This window comes from Hypanus sabinus, chromosome 27 (genome assembly GCF_030144855.1).
Source record: "Hypanus sabinus isolate sHypSab1 chromosome 27, sHypSab1.hap1, whole genome shotgun sequence".
Classification (NCBI taxonomy): Eukaryota; Metazoa; Chordata; class Chondrichthyes; order Myliobatiformes; family Dasyatidae; genus Hypanus; species Hypanus sabinus.
The window spans coordinates 25,627,299-25,653,091 of NC_082732.1; the positions used below are offsets into that span (position 1 = coordinate 25,627,299).

A 25,793-nucleotide genomic window follows, 5' to 3' on the forward strand; every position below is an offset into this window, starting at 1 on the left:
TGCAGGCCTAGACGTAAATCACAGCAGCACATGAAGGGAATCAACTTTTAAGGGAGCTACAATGAAGAATTCAGTCGAATTCCAATATGATGATCTCTGACAGGCCCAGGACAGACAGACAAACACGCACGGAACAGAATGAAGAACACATAATCGAGGATCAGATCTGCTGAAGGGTTGACCCATGATTATTCTGTTCCAATGCGAACTGGTTTTAATAAAAGTGTTCCTTCCAGAAGAATCAGTGAAATATGAGGTTTACATTATTACCACACACAGATTCCATAAATGTGACTCAGCCAATATAAATCCCACAATGAAGGTTAAGACGTTGTGGCATGAACAACAAGCTTCTCTTGCTGCTTGTCCATTGTCTCCTTCCCCGCTCCTTCTGTTGCTCAAAGGCTCCCAAAGCACCAGTGACTCTCCAGCATACCATCCCAGTCCTCAGCCTTCCGGACCCTACTGGCAGCATTGCTGAAGCCATTTCTATGCAAGAGGTGCATACATCGGCAGTCTTCATAGCATTGGGATCAGAAATGGGAGACCTTCTTCCCCTTCTCAGGGCTTGGGGGGAGCTGCCCACCCTCAACTTCATTCGCACAGCCCAGGACAATCAACCATGTAATCTCATCATATATTCTGGTGAAATCCCACCTAGAAAATCCCAAACAGATAATTGCAACATGCGGTTTTCCGCACACTCTGCACTGCAAATACTGATGACATACCCACAGAAAAGATAATAGTAAGACCGAAAGAGTGCAGAGAAAATTTGCAACGATGTCACCGGCACTCGAGGACTAGAGCTATAGGGAGAGGTTGAATAGGTTAGGACTTTATTCTTTGTAGCATTTGGAAGCTTTTGCACCTCAATGGCCTAGGGAGCTAGGTTGGCTGGAGCCAGGACCTTGTGCTTTGGCTCTTGGTAGGGTCATCCATGTCAAACGGGTCAAAGGGTAGAGGCCAGACTAAGAGTGGTCCACCGGTCCTCCAGGTTCAGCTTAGGGCTAACAACCCTGACCGGTCAAACAAAACTGTTACAGAGACAGAATGAAGAATCCTTCCATGTCTGTGTGCGACAGTATGAACAGACAGGGATGGAGGACCTTCACTGCTGCCCTAAATGCCAGTGGCGTAACGGGCTGCAAGTAAGTTATTCCTTGGAGCGCAGGAGAATGAGGGGAGATTTGATAGCGGTACACAAAATTACGAGGGTACAGATGGAATAAATGCAAGCAGGCTTTTTTCCACTGAGGTTGGGTGAGTCATGGGTTCAGGGTGAAAGGTTTAAGGGGAACATGAGGGGGATCCTCTTCACTCAAGAGGGTGGTTAGAGTGTAGAACGAGCTGCCAACAGAAGGGGTGGATGTGGGTTTGATTCAACATTTAAGAGAAATTTCAATAGGTATACTGACGGGAGGGGTATGGAGGGCTATGGTGTGGATGCAGGTTGATGAGGTAAGGGAGAATAATGGTTCAGCACAGACTAGATGGGCTGAAGGGCCTGTTTCTATGCTGTAGTGCTATGACTCTATTATTGGGTTTGGAAGGTGAACTCCTTGCAACATAACCGATGAGTAAATTTAATTTTGAAGAAAACTTCAAAACATTTGTTTATTTATTTATTTATTTATGACTATGATTTATCAGGCTGACCAGAATGTGGTTGATGTGGTCAAAGTACAAGTGAGTTGTGAGCAGGCCTGTAAACCAACGCCTGTGCTGAACCATTAGTCACTCTCCTTCCTTACAGCGTCTCAAATCAGGTGAAATTGCTCAAACCACCAAAATGCAATCAGACAGATTCCCGGCCCCACCACTAAGTCTGCCTCACTTGTATCCATTCAGCAGGTCAAACAAAGCAATTTCCTCGATGGAAACAGAGTAATCTCTTGAATTCAATCCAGGTTAGAGGTTGTTAAACAAATCTCCAGATCCACCTCACTCAGGGTAACTAATAGATAATGATCTGATCTATTCTGTATGGAGAATACGTGAGCAGACTTACAGCAAGTGCGGCCCACGACAGACTAAAGACCTGACACCTTCGCCCCTTGGTGTCGTCTCCGGCTCCTGCTCACTTCCTCCACACAACAAGGAGAGCACGAAAGGCCATTTAATGGATGTTGCGCAGGGACGGTTTGAGTATTACACCTGAGTGAGTTCTGTTGAGAAACTGGACAGCTACAGGAAAGAAGCTCCGGAGACGACATACAGTCCTGGTGGCGAAGGACTTGTAATGTCTCCCCGATGGCAATGTGGTGAATGGGTGACTGCTGGGGTAGGTGGAGTCGGCGGTAATTTCTTCCGTCTGCCGATGAGCAGGTCTTTTAGCGTCGGCAGCTGACAGCCAACGACCTTCTCCGCTAAGTGAACCGCTCACCGCAAAGCTGGACTTGGCGAGGGAGGAGGCAGTGGGAAATCAAATGGTGATGGGCAGTCTCAGCGATGGCCGAGCAAAAATTCATCGGCATTCGCCCTGAGATGTTAAGTTTCTGAAGCTGGTGCAGGAAGAACTACCTCTGCTGGATGATGATTGTAGTGTGCTTGTCCCACTTCAATGTGTTGGTAGTTCCCAGGAATTTGAGTGACACAGCCTGATCATTAATTTCCAAAGGTGGGTGGGGGGGTGGGGCAGGGTCGGTAGAAGGTGATCCTCATTTCCACTGTCTAGATACACGAAGCTCCTAGTTGTTACAAACACACCATGCTGCAAGATGGTTCAGAAATCCATTGATCCACCAGTGAGGAGTCTGGAGGCTGCTGGGAATAGATCGCCCACCCCTCAACCTCTCCGTCTCGGGGGGCAACGCCTAACAACACACAGTCCCTGAGCTTCCCAATGAATCAGACTGCTTCCCCTCAGATGAAGGCTCAATCTGACGGCAGCCAACCCAATCCACAGTACGTCACTCTAACAAGTGGGCGAAGGAAGCAGTCCCCCAGTGGTGTGTGTATTTAAAGCAAAGGTTAGAGGACAGAAACAAGGAATAGCCACACGGTGGTCGGCGTTGCTCCCTCATAGCTCTACTGACCTCCGATGTCAGCCCTGTGAAGCTTGCACTTTCTCCCTGGCCTCCACATCCCAAAGGTATTAGGTCAATTACATTAGACTTAGCATTGGTAGGCAGAAGAATCAGGTTGTTGATGGGCACGTGAAAGCACACGGGTTACCTGAAAATAAACGGAGAATGGGATTTCTCGGTGAGCAGAAGAGACTTGACAGCCTGAAGGACCTCCTTCTGCATCAGGAAAAAAACTGAGAAAGTCACAGTAAGTGAACGGCTTACGCATTGGCGAAAACTGTGCAGAAGCTAAGTAACCCGCACGGGATCGGAAAAAGCTGCAGAGGGTTACAAACTCAGCCAGCTCCATCATGGGCACTGGCCTCCCCGGCACTGAGGACATCTTCAAAGGGCAGCTCCATTACGAAGGCAGCATTCGTCACTAAGGACCCCCATCATCCAGGGCACGTTCTCTTCGGGGAGGAGGCACGGGAGCCTGAAGACACACTCAGCATTTTCGAAGCAGCTCCGTCAGATCTCTGAATGGACAGTGAGCCAACCCACAAACACCACCTCACTATTTTTGCTCTCTTTTTGCATAATACTATATATTGGCTAAAATAAGATACTGGTTGGGAAACAGAAACAAGAGAGCTTTGTTTTGTATTAGCTGAGTAGAATTAAGTGTTATTTGGTAACTGGAAAGACGTGATTTAGAGTACTGTGACTCCTGGGGGGGGGGGGGGGGGGGGTGCACCTAAGACTTTTGCATAGTATTGTATATATTTTATATATTTCTAATAGTAATTTATGCATTTTATCTACTAAATTGTCCTGTAGCCACACAATAACACCCTTTCATGACGTATGACAGTGAAATTAAACCTGCTTCTAATAACTCAAGGTTGAAGAGAAAATTGATCAATTTGATCCACTCTCCTGTTCTAGCAGTCATGAACAGTGACTTATGAGTGCACAGGGTAATGAACGAGTTGAACTTTGAAAGACCCGAGCTGCTTATCCTGATTAACTTCCACGTTATACTATTTCAAGAACCAGTCCACGTTTGGTGAGGTAATGCTTTGTTGCAGTTCTCTAAATCACAATTTTGATTGATCCTCTGCATCCCAAGGGTAAATGATTTGAATACAGTCAGCCCTCCTTATCCGCGGATTCAACCAACGACAGATCGGGAAAACCCGGAAGTTCTCTCTCTAGCACTCGTTGTTTGAGCATGTACAGACTATATTTTCTTGTCATTATTCCCTAAACAATACAGTATAACACCTACTTACATAGCATTTACATTGTATTAGGTATTAGAAGTAATCTAGAAATGACTTAAAAGTACAGGCAGTCCCCGGGTTATGAATGAGTTCCATTCCTGAGTCCGTCTTTAAGTCAGATTTGAAGTCAGAACAGGTACATTCAGTACTATTTAGTGTGTAGTAATAATTGTAGCTTTCATCAGGGCAGGGCCTTTCACATTCTCCATTAAAGTTGTGCCGATCGTTGACCGACTGCAGCCTAACGCTTTTCCAATGACCGAAGGCGTTTCACCTCTTTCCGATCGCTTTATTACTTACACCTTATTTTCAATCGCGATTGTGATTACTTTCATGAACAGAAACACTGCGGATTCAGAGCTGTGCTGCCAGGTCCTAATGTCCACCTCACTGATACATGTTAAATAGAGTCCGGGGTTTCGCTGGGTCCTAAAGACCACACACTGATACATGTTAAATAAGGGACTTGAGCATCCGCAAATTTTGGAAAAGCTCTTTCAAACTATTGTGTCTACGCTTGGTCCTAACAAGGATGTTAGCAAAATCCCTCACATCTACTCGAAGGCATTGAGGTTGAAGAAGATGTCAGTGAGGCCAAATATGGAGTAGTGTGTGCAGTTCCTGGTCACAGGAAATACATCAATAAGATTGAAAGAGTGCAGAGAAAATTTACAAGGATGGTGCCAGGACTTTAAGGGCTGAGTTAACAGGAAAAGCCGAATAGGTTAGGACATTATTCCCTGGAGCATAGGAGAATGAGGGAAGATTTGATAGAGGTACATAAAACTATGAGGGATATAGATAGGGTAAATATTTACAGACTTCGTCCCTGAGGTTCAGTAAGACTAAAATTGCACAGTGCTGCATATTGGTTAAAATAAGAAGTTAGAGGACTAGAAGACAAAGGTTTAGAGTGAAAGGTGAAATATTTAAGGGGAATCTGAGAGGAAATCTCTTCACTCAGAATGTGACACGAGCTGCCAGCAGAAGTTAGTTGTGAGTTCAGTGGCAGCACTGAATGGATCAGAGGGGGAGGGCCACGGTCTGGATACAGGTAGATGGGACTAGGCAGAAGAACAGGTTCATACAGACTAGGTGGGCAGAAGGACCCGTTTTGGTGCAGTGGTGCTGTAACACCAACAGTTAAGCCTCCAGCCATATCTTTCTTCATATGATGCTCATCCCTTTCAAGGGTACACCGCTGCTTCTCGACGTACCATTCAGTACAGCGTGTGAATACCCATAAGAAGCCAACAATAATCGTGGAGTGATGTTATTCAATGCTGATAGTTGCAATAATTGTGTCTTATAAACCACTGATTACGGTTGTCATCAGGAAAGCAGCTGTTTTAACAAAAATAGAATTCAATTTTTAAAAGGTCAGTAGTCAGCTCAAAGTCTTGTTCTATATGCTCCAATAAGTCTAAATCTAGCATTCTCACAAGGTGTCATAACACTCAATGGTACACTGAGTATCTGGCCTGGTTCTTCTGAACTTTATATTCAAAGTACATTTATTATCTAAGTATGTATGCAGAATTCAACCCTGAGATTCGTCTTTCCTCAGACAGTCACGAAACAAAGACGAACCATGCAACTTGTTCAAAGATAAAAAACATCAACCCCACAACGCACAAAAAAAACAACAAATTGTGCTAATGGCAACAAAAAAAAGAGTGAAAACACAGAATATAAAACACAAAATCAAAAGGCAAGTTTCGGTGTTCATTATCTGCAGGCCACCCTGATTCAAGATCGACCAAACTAGCAACTAAAATAGGGGCAACCGTAAAAACTAGAACACGTCATCAACATGTATTAGAGTCCACATGAACGTCAACTAAACCTTGCTTTGGCACAATCGATGGAAGGGGTGGGAAGGAGAGAGAGGTGAGAAAAAGGAGAGAGAGAGAGAGGGAGGAGTGAGGGAGGGGTAAGAGGGGGAGAGAGAGGGGAGGGCGACAGGGGAGAGAGGGGGATGGGGAGAGAGAGAGGGGGAGAGAAGGGAGAGAGGGGGAGAGGGGAGAGAGAGAGAGGTGGAGGGGAGGAGGAGGGGGATGGGGGTAGGGAGGAGGAGAGTGGGAAGGATCACTTGAATGCAAGGACCTTCCCTCGGGAGCAGCAAAAGAGAGGGAGAGAGAGACCATCACACACAGACACCTCCCTCCAGCAGCAGCGAGCGAGAGGCTGGTAGACGGTGCTAAACACTCCCTTGCCCTCTGCATCCACCTCAATAACTTGAATCCTCTCCAGCGCTTCGATCGACAGGGGATGGAGTCGATCGTGGACCGGCGCCCTGCCTCCATGCTTCCCGGCCTCCACGTTGCATGCGTTGCTCAGTCTTGTGGAACCCTCTCGGAGACAGCAAAGTGCTGATTGGCCCAAAAACACCCCACCAGAATGTAGATAACAGGCTCCAAATGTAGCCCATTCTACACTCACAGAAGCAAAACCAAGACCTATTGTATAACCTCCCACCCATTTTCATCATAATCTTGAAACTTGGTCGTACTTTACACAGAGTTTCTTTCCTTCCTGGAGTGTCCATAGTTCATTGTGAAAGAACAGGTCAGCAATGCTAATTTTCCTTCTAGCCTTGCCCCTTTGCCTGATTAGTCACTCCTCCTCATCCTGTCCCTGGTCTAGTTACCCCAGTAGTTCACACACTTTGCCCTCCCGTTCTGCAGTTCGTGGGAGTTCACCATTCACACACCCCAATCGCTAGCTTGGCTGATAAAAACAATCCCTTTAGTTAACGTGCTCTGCTGGTTTATAACTCGTAAAAATAAGGGTTGTAGACACAGGCAATCCAAACAGTTTCATTTATTTTCACTCACACTGTTACATCGGTTTGTAGACAGCAGGACAGCCCCAAAAGACCCGAGGGAGAGTTTGGGGCGTCCTAAGATAATGCCAGGGTTAATAGGAGCGGGTAGCACCACTGGTGGGAGGGCACCTGTGGTGGTTGTGGGCGCTGATCCTCCACACCTGGAGGCCCAGATAACAGAGAACAGTGAGCTGATGGTGGTGGAAGCAGGATTCTTGGGCTCCTGCTCTCCAAGGGGACTGGGGACACTATGAACCTTGGTGTCCCTGATGCGGTGGGTGCTCGCTGGTCAACACTCGCCTCTGGTAACGGAGCTCTGCTCAGGCTAGTTCGTAGCTCTCGGGCCTTCTGCATAAGTATTTCTCCCTGGGCCTGCTGCGTGGGGTTGAACTGGCCAAGAAAAGCTACCAGCTCGGGCATCCCCACAGACTTCCCCAGCTCTTCGGGACCCTGACGTGTCTTGGGCCGCGCGCCTTGGGCCACGAACTCTTCCTCGGAGTCCATCGAGTCCCACCACCCGTCCTCATGCGACTCCATCCCAGGCGCATCCAGCTTAACTCTGATCTTACGTGAGCGCAGCCCAGCTCTTTTCGACATCTTCACCCCTTGTCGGCTTACTACCCCACCATCTGCCACACCTCGCTCTCAGCTGTGGGGTCTGGAGTTGACGGCTGGTGAATAGTGATTGATTTATATTGAAAAGTTAAAGGCAAAGCGTGGCGTGAACAAAGCCTCTGTATATTTGTAAATTTTTGTACATACCTGTTGGTTTTCATTTGTCTACTTGTAAATGCTTTCTTTCTTCACAACTTTTGGGCAGTTTTTGCATTTTTTTTTCACCTGCCACTCAATAAAACCCCTGGCACTAAGTCACAAACAAGAGCAAATCTGCAGATGCTGGAAAACTGAGCAACACACGCAAAATGCTGGAGGAACTCAGCAGGCTAGGGAACATCTACGGAAAAAAGTACAGGCAACGTATCGGGCCGACACCCTTCGGCAGGTCTTTATTCCACAGATGCTGCCTGGCCTGCTGAGTTCCTCCAGCACTTTGTGTGTGTTGTTCTCCTTTACTAATGCGCGATTGTGGCTTACCATCTGTTTTTTTTTTAAACAGATCATCCTCGTCAGGCAAGCTTACCCACACATGACAGCAAGGTGTGACATTCATCAACATTGAAGATCTGTACATTAATCAAACTACTGAAATGCCCCGTGTACCAATGCCACTCCTCAGTTACACTTTCTTAAAATCAATGCCTAGGACTAAAAGTCACCTTGTAAACATCTGTAGCTATTTATAATGGAAAATCATATCTAAAAGAAGAATCATTTTGAGAAACTGCGTCTCCATTTTTCCCTGAAGCTGAAAGTCATAATGTCGAGATGAAACTCAAATTACTGTATAAACTACCTCAGAACATGATTCCAACTGAACTGCTTTGTTTTTTTTCTGCGTGTCTTTGATATCTTCATTCCAGCTTTGATTTAAAAGCTGCAGCCTTTCCAAAAAGCCTGAGGCTTGGCTGCGCATTCCCAGCACGCGGACAGCAGCTTCCAGTCACCTCTGCCGTCTGAGCATGTGCAGTGGACAGAATGTCCTGGCATGCAATCCTGATGTTTCCTGTAGTTTTTATCATGGCCTTCTGCTCGTTTCAGAATCCCTTGGCTCTGCACCACCCGCAGTGGTTTATTCCTGACCCTGATGGTCAAGGCATCCTCTGCCCTTTTTATTCCTGAGGTAGACCATACATTCTTGGTCCTCTTCTTGAATGCCTATGAAAACTTCCAAATTCAGGCCAATCTCTTGTGAGCCTAGGCTCCTTCTCACTCAGCGTGAGACCCAGCAAAATGGTAATTCCTCTCAAACCTACACATACCCGACTGCTGCTCAGTATAATCCACAGCCAATCCAGAAATGGCTACTGCCATCTTGCTTCAGTATCCCAGGCCTCATCACAGATTAGACTTGGAATCTAAAATCCAGGGGCAGCATGGTAGTGTAGTGGTTAGCACAACGCTTTACAGTGCAGGCAACCCGGGTTCAATTCCCACTGCTGCCCGGTTCTCCCTGGTCACCGTGTGGGTCCAAAGACATACAAGTTGCTTATTCTAAATTTAAATCGGAGGATTGCTGGACGGGACAGCTCAAAGGGCCAGAAAGGCCTATTCCGTGTTGTATCTCAACAAACAAAACAAATAGATACAAGTAAATAGAAACCTCAAGGACTTCAATGAACTGGCAAAAACTGTGGGGAAACATGTCGAGAGGTGAGTAGTCTACTCAGCGGATATTTTGAGAAAAGCATGTGGGAGTCAGACTGGGGCACGAACGAAAACAAGGATTGAAAATAAAATGAACCAGTGAGAAGGTGGCAAAGAAACAAAGGAACCCTTGTTTGTTTTTGATTTTCTGTGAAGAAAAGCATCTGATTATACTGCAAGCCAGAGAAAGCAAATGCCCACCAGGAGGATACACCGAGGAAGGTCAGCAAATGGCAGCCGCACAGCGGTCACCCTGCTCTCGCTGAGGGCTCAGCTCGCGCCCTTCACAGAACAAGCACTCGGAGGAATCAAAAGGCTGCTGGCAGGATGCGTCCCAGCTCCAGAGTGCCTGCTGTGCAAGCAACAGGAGCCTGCGGCTGACATCAAAGAGAACTATAGCACCGGTGGCAGAAACAAGTCTTGTAAGCAGCGAGACACGAGACACTGGGCACTAATTGTCTGCCACAGAGACCAGTGGCGAGGCCGTTTCACGGGGCGATTTGCTTCCATTCTGCTTCTGTGCAATGGAAGATGGCCGTGCCTGGAGCAGGACTTCAACATGAAGTGGCTGTTGTAATTGGCGACAGGGGGGGGGGGTCCAAGATCACTGGACTTCAGTGCGCCTATGTGTGCAAACCCAAAATCTTCCCCCCGGCTTGCAACCACCTCTTCCCTCCTCTGAGCCCCTTCCTCTCCCTCTCAGTTCTCACCTCAGACTCCTCCCTTATTTATTTGGCAATATAGCACTGAGTCAGTCCTTTTGGCCCCAACAAACCCGATTAACCCTATCCTCATCACGGGATGATCTACAATGAACGTTAACCTGCACAGTGCGCCTTTTGGCTGCAGGAGAAACTGGCGCACCCTGGGAAAACCCATGCAGTCCCACAGGCGCCTCACAGACGGCGCAGGAATTGTACTCTGAACTCCGGGGCGTTCAAATTTGTTCCCTCAGCTCACAGTAGTCTCGCTTCCTGATGCTTTTGATCGCCAGTTGGCTCTCCCCTCCCAGTTCTATGCAGCAAAAATCCAGGTAGTCTCATTCTCCTGCCCTCTCCCCATTTTGTAGGTGCAACCCTAGCACGTAGCACTCTCCTTACCATCTTATTCGTGCCATCACTAAGGTTGACTGTCATTCCGGTCTCGGCCTGCAGTTTTATAAGTCAAGTCAAGTCAAGTCACTTTTTATTGTCATTTCGACCATAACTGCTGGTACAGTACACAGTAAAAACAAGACAATGTTTGTCAGGACCATGGTGCTACATGAAACAATACAAAACTACACAGAACTACATAAAACAACGCAGAAAAAAACTACACTAGACTACAGACCTACCCAGGACTGCATAAAGCGCACAAAACAGTGCAGGCATTACAATAAATAATAGACAAGACAATAGGCACAATAGAGGGCAGTAAGTTGGTGTCAGTCCAGGCTCCGGGTATTGAGGAGTCTGATAGCTTGGGGGAAGAAACTGTTACATAGTCTGGTCGTGGGAGCCCAAATGCTTCAGTGCCTTTTCCCAGATGGCAGGGGGAGAAGAGTTTGTAAGACTGTAAGATATAGGAGCAGAATTAGTCTATTTCACCCATCGAATCTGCTCCACCATTTCATCGTGGCTGATCCATTTTAACTCCCAGCCCCAATCTCCTGGCTTTCCCCCGTTTCCCTTCACGCCCTGATCAATCAAGAATCTATCAACCTCTGCCTGAAATGTTCATAAAGACTTGGCCTCCACAGCTGCCTGAGGCAAGGAATTCCACAGATTCACCACTCACACAACACAACAAAGAAACAAAACAGCGGCAAGACAAGCACTTCTCCAAATTTTAAAGATAAATTTGTACTGCATTTACTGCACTTGTTGGCAATATGTACCATTGAAAACATTAAAACCTTATAATATAGGCCAAAGCACAGAAATCGGAGAATCACCCAGCAGAAGTTCAGCCCAGTGAGAATCTTGAGTGTATGTTGGACGTTCAAAGTTCAAAGTAAACTTTATGAAACCCCCTTTTACTGGGTGTCTCTAGAGATGTGGCTTGTTGGCCCCTCACTAACAGCCACCAGACTCAGCGGTGAGAAAACATTTTTTCTCAGACGCTATACATCTAGGGTCAACATGACTTGGGTCCCACCAAACCCGGGAAGCTGGGATGTTTTAGCCACCCGAACCCCCGATCTGTGTGAACACTGCGTAACTACTACCCCCATGTAGTTGGCAAGTAAAAACTGCCGGTACACTGCATACAACTATGAAGAAAGTATATTTATGAATATTAACTTAACCAAACTGTTAATGAAGGAAAAAGATTAAAAAAAAGAAAAATACAAAAGGACCCATCATAATTAAAACAGTCAAACGTGCACAAGGTTGGAGCTCAAATCTTCCACAAGCTGAATTGTCTGGTGTGCTCGCAGTGCCAATTCCTATTCACCGATCACCGGTAGGATTTCCCCTCCTGGACTCCATCGAATCATGCCGGATCAAATCCTACAGTCAGTTCTCCCGAGCCTCCTCTCTCTCCACCTCCCGCCGAAAAGACCTCGACCCACCCCATGAATATCGCAGAAAACTCTCTGCCCAGCCTTCTCTAGAACCTTCTCCCAATTCCACCATCCTGACTGGATAACCCGACATCCCTAAGCATGAATATCACATCCCCTTATCCTTAACAGTAACCCAAACACTAAGAGCAGAACACACTGCTTCTACTGAAGGCCATGAATGAATTACTTACCCTACAATATTACCAGCAAAACCTTAACCAGGGTGTTACATTTATTATCCAAGTACATACATGTTACCACATACAGCCCTGAGTTTCTTTTTCCTGTGGGCATACTCAGCAAATCTTTAGAACAGTAACTAACAGTGACTAGCAACATCAGCAAGTGCATTGATGATGTTACTCTGTCCAAGACCATCACTATACGCGCTAACCAGAAGCCATGGATGACCATGGAGGTGCGTGCGCTGCTGAGGACCCGTGACTCCGCCTTCAGAGCAGGCGACAAGGCAGCCCTAACAACAGCAAGGGCTAAACTGTCCCAAGCCATCAGAGGGGCAAAGCGTGCACATACCCAGCTAATCCACAGCCACTTCCAGGAAAGCGGCGACATGTGGCGCATATGGAGGGGCATCCAGGACATCACCAATTACAGGACAACATCACTTGACTTTGCAGGTGATGCCTCCCTCCCAGTTGGACTGAATAACTTCAACACCCAGTTTGAGGCAGAAAATGACGTGACGGCAAGGAAGTCCACCACTCCTACAAATGACCAGGTGCTGTGTCTCTCCGTGGCCGATGTGAGAAGAACCTTGTGCAGGATCAACCCACAGAAGGCTGCTGGACCAGACAACGTTCCTGGCCGAGTGCTCAGAGGATGTGCAGACCAGCTAGCAGATGTTCTCACTGACATCTTCAACATCTCCCTAAGCAGCACCACCGTTCCAACGTGCTTCAAGGCCGCCACCATCGTCCCCGTGCCGAAGAAGTCTTCAGTGTCCTGCCTAAATGACTACCGTCCCGTTGCACTTACATCCATCATCATGAAGTGTTTCAAGAAGCTCGTCATGAGGCATATCAAGACCCTGCTGCCCCCCCCACTGGAGCCCCTGCAGTTTGCGTACCGTCCCAACCACTCATCAGATGACACCATTGCCATCATCCTCCACCTGGCCCTAACCCACCTGGACAAAAAAGACACGTACGTTCGGATGCTGTTCATAGACTTCAGTTCAGCAATCAACACAATCATCCCTCAGAAACTGATCGGAAAGCTGAGCCTACTGGGCCTGAACACCTCCCTCTGCAACTGGATCCTAGACTTCCTAACTGGGAGACCTCAGTCAGTCCAGATCGGGAGCAGCATCTCCAACTGAGCACGGGGGCTCCCCAGGGTTGTGTGCTCAGTCCACTGCTGTTCACTCTGCTGATCCACGACTGTGCTGCAACACACAGCTCAAACCACATCATCAAGTTCGCCGATGACACGACCGTGGTGGGTCTCATCAGCAAGAACAACGAGTCAGCTTACAGAGAGGAGGTGTAGCAGCTAATGGACTGGTGCAGAGCCAACAACCTGTCTCTGAATGTGAGCAAAACAAAAGAGATGGTTGTTGACTTCAGGAGGGCACGGAGCGATCACTCCCCGCTGAACATCGACGGCTCCTCGGTAGAGATCGTTAAGAGCACCAAATTTCTTGGTGTTCACCTGACGGAGAATCTCACCTGGTCCCTCAACACCAGCTCCACAGCAAAGAAAGCCCAGCAGCATCTCTACTTTCTGCGAAGGCTGAGGAAAGTCCATCTCCCATCCCCCATCCTCATTACATTCTACAGGGGTTGCATTGAGAGCATCCTGAGCAGCTGCATCACTGCCTGGTTTGGAAATTGCACCATCTCAGATTGCAAGACCCTGCAGTGGATAGTGAGGTCAGCTGAAAAGATCATCGGTGTCTGTCTTCCTGCCATCATGGACATTTACACTACACACTGCATCCGCAAAGGAAACAGCATTATGAAGGACCCCATGCACCCCTCATACGAACTCTTCTCCCTCCTGCCATCTGGGAAAAGGCTCTGAAGCATTCAGGCTCTCACGACCAGACTATGTAACAGTTTCTTCCGCCAAGCTATCAGACTCCTCAATACCCAGAGCCTGGACTGACATCTTACTGCCCTATTGTCCTGTTTATTATTTATTGTAATGCCTGCACTGTTTTGAGCACTTTATGCAGTCTTGGGTAGATCTGTAGTCCAGTGTAGATTTTTTCTGTGTTGTTTTTTTTTACATAGTTCAGTGTAGTTTTTGTACTGTGTCATATAACACCATGGTTCTGAAAAATGTCTCATTTTTACTGTGTACTATACATAGCAGTTATGGTGGAAATGACAATAAAAGTGACTCAACTATAATTAGGATCAATGAAAGATCAAGTAGAGTGTAAAAGACGATAAACGGAACGCAATTGGACAATGAATATTTGCACAAGAAATTTCGTATTGTACTAAATAGCAGAAACTCACAGAACAAACTTTTATTATGTGTGACTGTTCAATAACAAATGCAGTAATATATTTGCACATCAGATTAGACAGGTTTCAGTAGCAACCTGGCAATGCCTGTAACATTCGTGTTTGAGCGTGTCCAAGGATCGACGTGGCAGCCTGGTCGTGAAGATCTTGACGACTCACCGCGGTAACGCTTTCGTACAGCTTTAGTTAATTCAGCCAGTATGAAGCAAAAACCAGAATACGCCTCCCTCAGTAATTGTCAATACAATCCTTCTCGTTCACTTCCAACACAGACATGCTACACTGCTGAAAACAAAGTAAAGCCGCACAGTGTAATCCAACTTTCCTGTAACAAAGCAGAGGGCTGGCAGCTGTCCTGCAAGTGTAACTTGAACAAGAACCACTGAAGGTTCATCCAATATTGAAAGACCAAGAACATTCTGGCAGGGCTCGCGAAAGCTGTGCAGCCTCTGCAGTTAAATCGCTTCAATCCGACATTCTTTGTTACAAGAAATATATAACGTGCAAAGGGCCCTGGACTGTAATAGCATTCCAGAATGCTACAGCACACAGGACACCATCCAACCTCGTTGGCTGTGATCAGCTCTTTGAAAAATGCAATCTGGTTACAGTACAACTCTAACAGTCCACTATCCGATGATAAGGAAACCCTGATGCTTCTCTTCCTCTCGCTGGTGATCCAATTCCTGCACTCCCCTTCCACTCACTGGGCCCCTGGCTCCCACAGTCCCTCTCGACTCGTGAGGCCCCAGTTCCATAAGACCCTGAGACGAATGAGCAGAATTAGGCCACTCGGTCTCCTCCGCCATTCCATCACGGTTGATTTCTTATCCCTCTCAACCCCATTCTCCTATCTTCTCCTCATGGCTTTTGATTACTAATTAAAAAGAACCTATCAACTCCACTTTAAGTACACCTGATGACTTGGCTTCCACAGCCGTCTGTGGCAATGAATTCCACAGATTCACCACCCTCTGGATAAAGAAATTCCTCCTCATCTCTGTTCTAAAGGAACATCCCTCTATTCTGAGCCTATGCCCTCTGGGGCTAGACTCCCCTTTCAACTTAACAATTTCACTGAAGAATTTATCACACTGTGAAACATCTGACACTGAAAATTAACAGTATTGAGATGTACCAAATTAATGGAGTTTTTTTTTACTAGTGTGCCAATCTCCTGGTCCTTTCCTATTGCAGTCAAAGAGTTTGCAATAGGGCCCACAGTCCCTGAGATGGCTAGAACGACTTTGCTGTTTGAGGTCACTGATATGCTGGTGGTGCTGGATCCGTACGTCCTGCTCCATATCCACTCACCTCCTGGAAAGCAGTAGTGCTACGTGGATGAGGTGGGGGAAGGACAGCAAACATGGTCCTGTGGTATCGGAAGGCGTTGGGGAGCCCGGGCATCACGCCGCAGGACAGCAGACCGGTATAGCTGCGACCAGGAGGCAAGGCCGGGCTGAGAAACGCCTGCTGGGTGGTGTGGTGGCTCTGCTGAGGCTGGTGACCGGGGCCGGAGAGGAGGCAGCCCTTCGCCCGAGCTTGGCGAGGTCCCCAGAGCGTGGGTTATCCATCAAACTCGCCTCCCATCCCGTACTTGGGGTGATAGGAGTGGCAAACCGAATTCCATAGTAACCCGAGGGAAATCCTGTCCGTAGCACCTGCAAGTCAACATAGCCATACACCTGAGGCTGACAGGCAGGCAGGAGGCCAGGGGCCTTGACGTACGGGTATGGTAGCAAGGGCGCGACTCCCAGAGGCAGATTCTGAGGTGCCTTTCCTGACGTGGCGGCCACAGAGCTGCGGGAGGGCCCCGTGACTGTGGAGTCACTGACTAAACTGAGGCCCAGGCCGCTGCCACCTTCAAGGGTGTTGGAGGCCCTTAACAAGTGGACCACTAACACCGCGCTTGTGGCCATAGCTCAAGTCCTGGGCTGCAGGGGAAGGCTGGCATCGCTTTCCACACTTGCGTGCAGCTGGGCCGATGTTGAAGAGCAGAGATTGCTGTGATGGAGTCCTGCTCCGCTCAGTGTTAGTACTGCTTGGGAGCTCACATGGTGGCGGACGCTGGCCAGCACCGCAGGGTGCTGGCTCACTAACATTTTGTGCCTCACTACATTTTTTGCACTACTTATTTAATTTCAACGAAAACATAGATAAATATACTTCTTTCTGTAACTCATAATTTTTATTAGTATGTATTACAATGCCTGCTGCCACATACAACAAATTTCACAACGTATGTTGTCGTGATGTTGCCGGGTCTGGAGGATCTGAGTTATAGGGAAAGATTGAATAGGTTAGGAATTTATTCCTTGGAATGTAGAGATTTGATAGAGGTACAGTATATAAAATTATGAGGGCTATGGATAGGGTAAATTACAAGTAGGGATTTTCTACTGAGGTTGCTGGGACTGCAATGGGAGATCATGGGTTAAAGGTGAAAGATGAAAAGTTTGACGAGAAGGAACAGGAGGGAAAACCTCTTCACTCTGAGGGTGGTGAGAGTGTGGAATGAGCTGCCAGTGCAAGTGGTGCATGGGAGCTCGATTTCAATGTTTGAGAGAAGTTTGGATAGGTTCATGGATGGTAGGGGTATGGAGGCCTATGGTCCTGGTGCAGGTTGATGGGAGTAGGCAGTTTAAATGACACAGCATGGACTAGATGGGCCAAAGGGCCTGCTTCTGTGCTGTGCTTTCCTATGACTCTATACACGACCATAGACATAAGAGCAGAATTAGGCCATTTGGCCCATCGAGTTTGCTCCACCATTCAATCACAGCTGATCCTTTTTTCTCCTCCTCAGCCCCACTCCCCGGCCTTCTCTCCGTAACCTTTGATGCCATGTCCAATCGAAAACCTATCAAGCTCTGCCTTAAATACACCCAGTGACCTGTGGCGACAAATTCCACAAATCCACCACCCTCTGGCTAAACAAATTTCCCCACATCTCTGTTTTAAATGGACGCCCCTCTATCCTGAGGCTATGCCTGTGACAGTAAACCTGATTCTGATTTCCTGAACAATTATTTATTCAATTGGCTTTATTACTGAACCTTTTCCAATCATCCTCAAGTACTGCATTCCACATCATCACATCTCCAGGTTTAAACAGATCACCTTCCACCTCAATCCTTTCCCAATGATCATTAATCAGTTGACTGGTACCGACCCACCTGCCAATGAAAGGAGATTCTCATTACTTACCACACCTTTATGAACGCTTGAATTAATCGTCATTTGAACACTTCATACGATGAAGGACAGCTCTACCTCTCCTGTCTGTGTTCCCTGTCACCACTCTGCTCCAAGACCCTGACAAGCTTTCTAAAGTGCGGTGTCATGAATTGGACACTACCTTCCATCCTTCCCAAGATGATTTATCAGGATTGACTACAACTTCCTCCCTTTGTACGCCAGGCCTCTGTTTATAAACCGTTGGACCCGTTTGCTTATTTGTAAAGCAGCTGTAACAACTCATCCTGCCACTTTCAAAGATTTCTATGTTCAAACTCCACAAGTTAGTTTGGTCATCTCTGGTCATTTTTTCTCCCAAATTTACATATTTGCATACATGAATACTTTACTAATGGTAATATATCCTGTTTTCCTAGTTTTTTTGATTGCATGTTACCTTTACTAATTATTATCTTAGTCATGCGCATATTTCCTCTGTGTCACTTGGATTCATTTTGTCCGGTTTCTGCCAAGATTGTTTTGGCAACTTTAATCTCTTATAAATTCCTCTCCTCTTCTAACAACTTTTCCAGGCTAGTTTAGATTTCCAACATGCACAGGAAGGCTTTAACAGAAATGTTAAGCAAACGTATCTTACATAAGCAGTTGTCCATATACTGGACAATCCTTCCAATAGTTAATGAGTTTTGGCAATGAAAAGTGAACATTTTGTCCAAAAAAATGACAATAAATCAAATAACCTTAAGAAAGGACTTAAGCAACATCTTTCTCTCCATATCATATTGCCCTGGCTTGTGTATCTAGACGGCGAGGAGACAACATCTATGGTTGACCTTGCCTAACAGAGGCCTCAAAGCAGGGACTACCTGTACACCAAGACGCTGCTTGTAATGACTCTGAGCACATTATTGCTGATGCTAACTGATCTAAGTAAGCACGCTGGATTCCGGTTAATTGGGACACAGATGGACCAGTTCATTTTGGCCCAATTAAGTGGCTGCCTGAATTAGCTGAAGTTTCATGGCAAGAGTTAAAAAGGTTCAAATGGTTCCAAAAGTTATTAAAAAAAAGACAAACGACTGTTTAACAGAGCAACAAATTATGTATTTAAATGAAATACAGAACAAGGCAGAACACTATCAGTACTACTACAGTACTATAAAACTGCGTATTCGTTCCTAATAGTTATTGACCAAGGAATTCATCCAATGTACGCTGACGTGTTCTTTTGATTGGCTGCAAAGGAATATAATTAGTGCAGACACCTAATGTAGAAAATGGACTGCCTTCACGCAATGCTTTCAATGATTGCATCCTTCAAATTGTTCATTGTAGCATTCAAGATGATTATCAACAAACTTCAAATTCTTCATAGTTCACAACGTTGAAGTAGTGAAATCATTTCATTTTCACTCCTGGACGTTTCTGGCATCTCCAACCCTCAATGCTTGAAATCGTGGTGAACAGTTCTGAATTGCCTTATTGCTTATACAGATTGCTTATGTTGCTTATCAGCGACATAAGTCACCGGATTTTGAACACGAACATACACAACTGATGCTATTTTTAAAAACCGTTCACTCTAAGCACAGTAGAGAGTCTAACAGCCGTGCAAGTGCATGCAACTGCCTCTTGTTAGAAACTATTCAACAAGTCTCCTGTCCCAATTAAACAGCATAGTGCCCCATATAAAGAAAGGAAATCATTTCCTCAATTAAGTTGTGCTTTAAGAGTTGCCCTGATTAACTGATGGTATAATTAACCAGAATCCACAGCATTTCGATCCTGCTTTTCACACATTACAGACTAAAAAAGAGACCTTGTATCTTTACGCACACAAGAGAAAATCTGTAGATGCTGGAAATCTGAGCAACACACACAAAACGCTGGAGGAACTCAGCAGGCCAGGCAGCGTCTGTGGACCGGAACGTCGACAGCACTTTTTTCCATAGATGCTGCCTGGCCTTCTGAGTTCCTCCAGCATTTTGCATGTGTTGCTTGTATCACTACTTGTTTGTGGACGCTTTCCTATCCAAAACTGGCTTTTCAGTAGAGGAATCCGAACGTCACATTTCAAAGTAAAGGAGAACACTTTTTAAGGGCTCTCCGTTGATTCGGGATTGGCCATGGATGTTGCGACCCAGCTATCTACGTGATATGCAAGTCATTGCGCAAAGCGGGGCAGTACGATATGGAGAGCACGCGGTTCCCCATGCAGGCTCCTCCTCTCCCTCCAGAGGAACGACAGAGACCAATACAGTTTGGCACCAGCTGCTCCAGAAATCTTGGAACAGAAAACTTATCCATGTCCTTGCACAATTTCCAGTTTCTCCTTGGAGATTATATGAAGGTATCAAACTATCGGTCCCATTATAAACCATGAATACATTATCAGGCTATCAAAATTATCCTGTTCTTCCAATCATCTTCCTCCACATCTCATTTTTATCCATTTTTTACTCAAAAGTTCTAAGTAATCTATTCAATATACGTATACAGGTAGTCCCGAGTTATAAACGTCCGACTTACAGACAACTCGTACTTACAAACTGAGGAAGGAGAACGCTGTCCGCCATTTTAAGTCATTGTCGTCGACACTGTGTTGAGTGTGTAACTTTGTATTTGGCTTACATTTTTCTTTGCAAGATTCAACCTGACCCCCACGCACCCCCCCCCACCCACCGTTCCGGTCAGCTGGTGGCACAGTGAGATCAGCGCCAGGCTGGAGAATGGAGCTTCTCGAGTTCGCTCCAGTGACAGACTACTCCCCTGCCAAGTTGATGTCAATCCAGTGACTCCTGTACCATCTGTGCCGGGTTGATGTCAATCCAGTGACTCCTGTACCATCCGTGCCAGGTTGATGTCAAGCTCGAAACTCGAGCTCGTAAAAAAAAACACTGCCACCTCCAGTTTAAATTCCCACGCTGAATATTGTGGAGGATCAAATACCCAAACCCAGCACATCCCCCACTTGTCCCATTTAGCCTGTCTCAGTGCGGTGGAGTTTAGGACCCAGCAGTCCTCAGGAGCTGGCGCAGCTCGGGACGCGCCACCCACAGTGTTTCTGTTCTGTTGACGGGAAGCGATCGCGATTGAAAATAAAGTGGAAATAATAATGCGTTTGGAAAGAGTTGAAATGCTATCGGTCATTGAAAGGTGTTAGGCTATAGTCGGTCAACAATCGGAACAATTTTAAAGGATAAAGTGAGAATAATGGAGCATGTGAAAGGCCCTGCCCCGATGAAAGCTACAATTATTACTAAGCAATGGAGTGGTTTAATTATTGGAATATATACATTTCTTAAGTGTTTTATATGCATAGAAAGTTAAAATATATACTATATACTAAGACAAACGTTTGACTAACTGACGCTAAATGATACCGGATGTACTTGTTCCGAAATACGTACAAATCCAACTTAAAGACAGACTCAGGAACGGTACTCGTACGTAACCCGGGGACTACCTGTACCGTAATTAGTTTACTTACTTATTTATTATTATTTTTTCCTGTTCTTCTACACTATGTATTGCATTCAACTGCTGCTGCTAAGTTAACAAATTTCACGAGACATGCTCGTGATAATAAACCTGACTCTGATTCTGTTTATATCAAAGTATGTATACATCACCATATACTACCCCGAGATTCATTTTCTTGCGGGCATTCACAGTAGAACAAAATACAATAGAATCAGTGAAAAAGTGCGCACAAAGACGGACAAGCAACCAGTGTACAAAGAAAGATAAACTGCAAATATGAAAGGAAAATAATCATTGAATTTGCCACAAGGAAAATTCAAAGTAAATTTATTATCTAAGTACATATATGTAGCACCCTGAGATTCACTTTCTTATGGGCGTACACAGTAAATCCGAGAATCACAACAGAACCAAAGAAAGACTGGGCCCAGCGGGACGGACAAGTAACCAACGTGCAAAAGACAGCAAAATAAACAAATAAAAGAGAAAATATAATAATAATAAATGGATAAGCAATAGATTTTGAGAACATAAGATAAGGAGTCCTTGAAAGTGAGTCTATGTAGTGTGGGAGCAGTTCAGTGATGGGGCGAGTGAAGTTATCCCCTCTGGTTCAGGAGCCTGATAACTTGAGGTGGAATAACTGTTTCAGTATTTGAACAACCATCACTTATTGCAGCAAAGGATCACATGCACCAACACTGCTTTGTGTTGTTCTGCTAAGCCTTGTCTTCATTCTAAACAATTTAAAATTAATGAACCTTTGTTATTGTTATCCAAAGATAGGCTAATTTACAAACTTTACCTAACTCAATCGAAGCAGTCTTCAGACAGATTACGATGTTCTGCAATACTGCTCTCTACTCTCCGTATTTCCCACAAAACACAGCTTCCTTGGCATACCCTGAGGAACAATATTTTTTTTTAACAAATTCCAACAGGGAAGAAGTTGTACTCCAGTACCTTAGAAACACAACTTATCTTTGAAGTTCAGTTAACACGGTTCATTTCAGGATTTGTACAGTTTGGCTCTGAATGGGACGCCGTGAGAAAAACTTCGCATTTCACTTACCTCCAAGTAATTCTGAACCCCGGCAACAAGCTGGTGCGATGGACTTTTCATGACACCACTGTAAAAAAACAGAATGAAATATTAGCATTGAATGTTGTTTCACATGAGTAAGAAAAGTAAAGTACAGTGAGGAAAATCTGCATCAGCTCCATTGACAACCCGCAGTTTTCAGAGTCTATCCGTCGAAAGCCTGGCCTTTAATCAACGATTTTCTCTACCTGTCTAATTTAGCTGTTTGAATGAACTGTAACATCTCAAAGCAAGAGCAACAGGGGGAAAAAAAGAACATATACAAGTGCAAATGTGGTAGAAACGTTAGAGAAACAGGCAACATGAGTGGGAGCTATTTAAACTTCAAATACAATAAAGAAAGTCAAAGTGCTTCTAATGAGTCACTAACCAGAAGGCACATAGTTCAGGTGACTTATAAAAGAACAAAGGTAACAGGAAGAAAATCTATGTTATGCATTGAGACATTAGAACCGAGTTGGACTTGCTATTAGAGAGAGTTGTAAACTTAGTCAGCTCCATCATGGGCACTAGCCTCTGTAGTATCCAGGACATCTTCAAAGAGCCGTGCCTCAAAAGGGCAGCGTCCATCATTAAGGACGCCCATCACTCAGGATGTGCCCTGTTCTCATTGCTACCATCAGGAAGGAGGTACAGAAGCCTGAAGGCACACTCAAAAATTCAGGAACAGTTTCGTTCCCTCTGTCATCTGATTTCTGAATGAACATTGAACCCACGAACACCAATTTTTTGCACTACTTATTTAACTATTATATAATTCACAGTTTTTAAATTATGCACTGCTGCCACAAAAACAATAAATTTCACAACATATGCCAGTGATATTATACTATACCTCAAAAGTATTGGATAAATACTCTGATAAAGTGAAAGTTGAAAGGATCTGGAGATTGAGCACAATACTGAATAATTTTATGGATCACTCAATGTTTACATCTGGATGTAAACCTTTCCTCTGCACTGTGCACTCTATCTGTCCCAGATAGTTCCTCGGCACTGAGTATTTCTTTCCTTTAGCTCTTTGTTAGTGTTGGATAGCCTTTAGATGCCAGCGACCTCGTGGCCTTGACCAAGCAATGTCTTGGTCCAATAAGAGGGAGGACCAGGCTCTGCTAGACACTGAGGTTGGAATTATGGAACAACAGGGAAAAAAGAGTGGCAGACTTTCCTGGCAACACACACAAAACGCTGGAGGATCTCAGCCGCTCAGGCAGCATCTATGGAAATGGATCGATAGTCGACGTTTCAGGCCGAGACACTTCTTCAGGATCGAGAAGGGGGAATGCGCCAGAATAAAAAGGTGGAGGGAGAGACAGGAGGCCTCTCAAAGTCTAACGTCCCGCTTGGTGGCGCAATAATATCAGTGCCGGACTCCGGAGTGGAGGTTCCCGAGTTCGAATCCAAGTCGGGTTGAGCGTCGAGCTAGCAACTTGGCATTGTAAAAACAAGAATAGCTTGCTGTGGAAACACCGTCACGACGGTGCCCCGATAACTCCACTGTTGAGTTAAGGGTTCTTCTTCTTTTTCTTCAAAGTCCAACCTTATGTCCCCGTTGTGAAAGGTGGAAATGGGTAATGTCAGCCAACAGGGTTCTGAAGAAGCTGTATAGGCCAATCCCCAGTACAGTGGATAGAATGGATTACAGAAACATTGATGAACTCCAACCAGACCATCGACTTTGGGCAATGGAGACAAGAGGTCATCAGTGGCCTATGGTCCACTGGGAGTTAAGGGCCCAAGAGGAGGGGTAGGATGATAGCTGGAAGGCGATATGTGTAACCTGGTGTGTGGGAAAGATCAAGGGCTGGAAAAGAAGGAGAGGAGAGTGGACCATCAGAGAAAGAGGAGTAGGGGATCAGGCGGATACGGGGGTGAGTAATAGACAGGTGAGAAGATGTAAAAGACCAGAGCGGGGAATAGCGGAAGGGGCAAGAATCTGTTTACTTGAAGGAGGAGACTTTCCTGGCTACCTATTTTGCAGCCATTACCATGAACACTGAATAGCTTTCCACTTCTCATAGCTGTAGGATCTTGCTGTGTGCAGAGTTACTTGTGTTTGCAGCAGAGATTACATTCCGATAGTACTGGGCCACGAAATATTATTGGGGTTTCCTAAAATATTTAAGGAGCTTGTTAAACAAGATTGTTTTATAAGATGGAACAATCTGCTCTGAACAAAATCTCTTCTTAAACTACAATTATTGCAATGCACTGTGATTATCTGCTCCGAAAGAGGTGCCCAACTGATTGTGCCACTGGAAGTAGACAGACAGACAGACTTTATTGATCCCGAGGAAAACTGGGTTTTGTTACAGCCGCACCAACCAAGAATAGTGAAGAAATATAGCAATATAAAACCACAAATAATTAAATAATAATAAGTTAATCATGCCAAGTGGAAATGTCCAGGACCAGCCTATTGGCTCAGGGTGTCTGACACTCTGAGGGAGGAGTTGTAAAGTTTGATGGCCACAGGCAGGAATGACTTCCTATGACGCTCAGTGTTACATCTTGGTGGAATGAGTCTCTGGTTGAATGTACTCCTGTGCCTAACCAGTACATTATGGAGTGGATGGGAGTCATTGTCCAAGATGGCATGCAACTTGGACAGCATCCTCTTTTCAGACACCACCATCAGAGTCCAGTTCCACCCCCACAACAGCAAACATGATAGCACTGGCCACCACAGACTCGTAGAACATCCTCAGCATCGTCCGGCAGATGTTGAAGGACCTGTCTCCTCAGGAAATAGAGAGATAGAAGAATGGCGAGGGGCAGGGGGCTACTGCTGAGTCTATAACATCTTGTATAATTTGTATAAACATTTTGGATAGGGACATCAAATGTATGGTTGCTGAATTTATTGCTGACACAAAGAAAGGTAGAAGAGTTGTCAAAGTAAAATTTATTACAGAGTGCATATATGTTATCACCACGAGATTCATTTTCATACGGGCATTTACAGTAAGTTGTGAATCGGACATAAGGAGGCTACAAAGGGATATAGATAGTTGGGCAAAGTTCTGGAAAATGATGTACAATGTTAAAAATTGTGTAGTTAGTTTGGTGGGAAAATAACAGAATATTTTCTGAAAGATGGTAGATTGGAGACCACTGGAATGCAGGGCAGTACAGTAGTAGAGTTGTTTGCAGAACACTTTAGAGTATAGATGACGCTGATTCAATTCCTGCTGCCACCTGTAAGGAGTTTGTACATTCTCCCTGTGACTGCATGGGTTTCCACCTGCAATCCAAAGACTTACTGGTTGATAGATTAATTGGTCATTCTAAATTGCCCCATGATGAGGCTCGGGTTAAATCAGGGAGGGGGTTGCTGGGCGGTGAGGCTCAAAGGGCCACACTGTATCTCAATAATAATTTAAAGAAAAAATAATTATCTAATAATAGAAAACTCTGTGTTCCAGTGCATAATTCACCAACGATTAGTATTAGATACAAGTAACCTTTGAATTCATTATTTTCCTAATTATTAATTATTGCCGGAGAATTGAACAGAGAAGTAAGCAGTTTATATTTCAGTTATATAAGGCACTGGTGAGACTACATTTCCTTATTTA

At 45.4% G+C, this 25,793-nt stretch overlaps 1 protein-coding gene across 2 annotated transcripts in view; it reads right to left on the reverse strand.

Moving 5' to 3' along the window:
• pusl1 (pseudouridine synthase like 1) overlaps positions 1–25,793 on the reverse strand; it is a 97,129-nt gene that overhangs the window by 70,570 nt on the left and 766 nt on the right. The window contains exons 1-2 of one of the 2 annotated variants that reach the window (XM_059952022.1): positions 22,404–22,538; positions 22,186–22,243 (exon numbers count right to left, since the gene is read on the reverse strand). In XM_059952022.1, the coding sequence (XP_059808005.1) occupies positions 22,186–22,243; positions 22,404–22,519 (174 nt within the window). In that variant the 5' untranslated portion in view covers positions 22,520–22,538. Of the gene's footprint in view, positions 1–22,185; positions 22,244–22,403; positions 22,539–25,793 lie in introns of those variants that run through there. The other variant, XM_059952023.1, reaches the window with a different exon arrangement.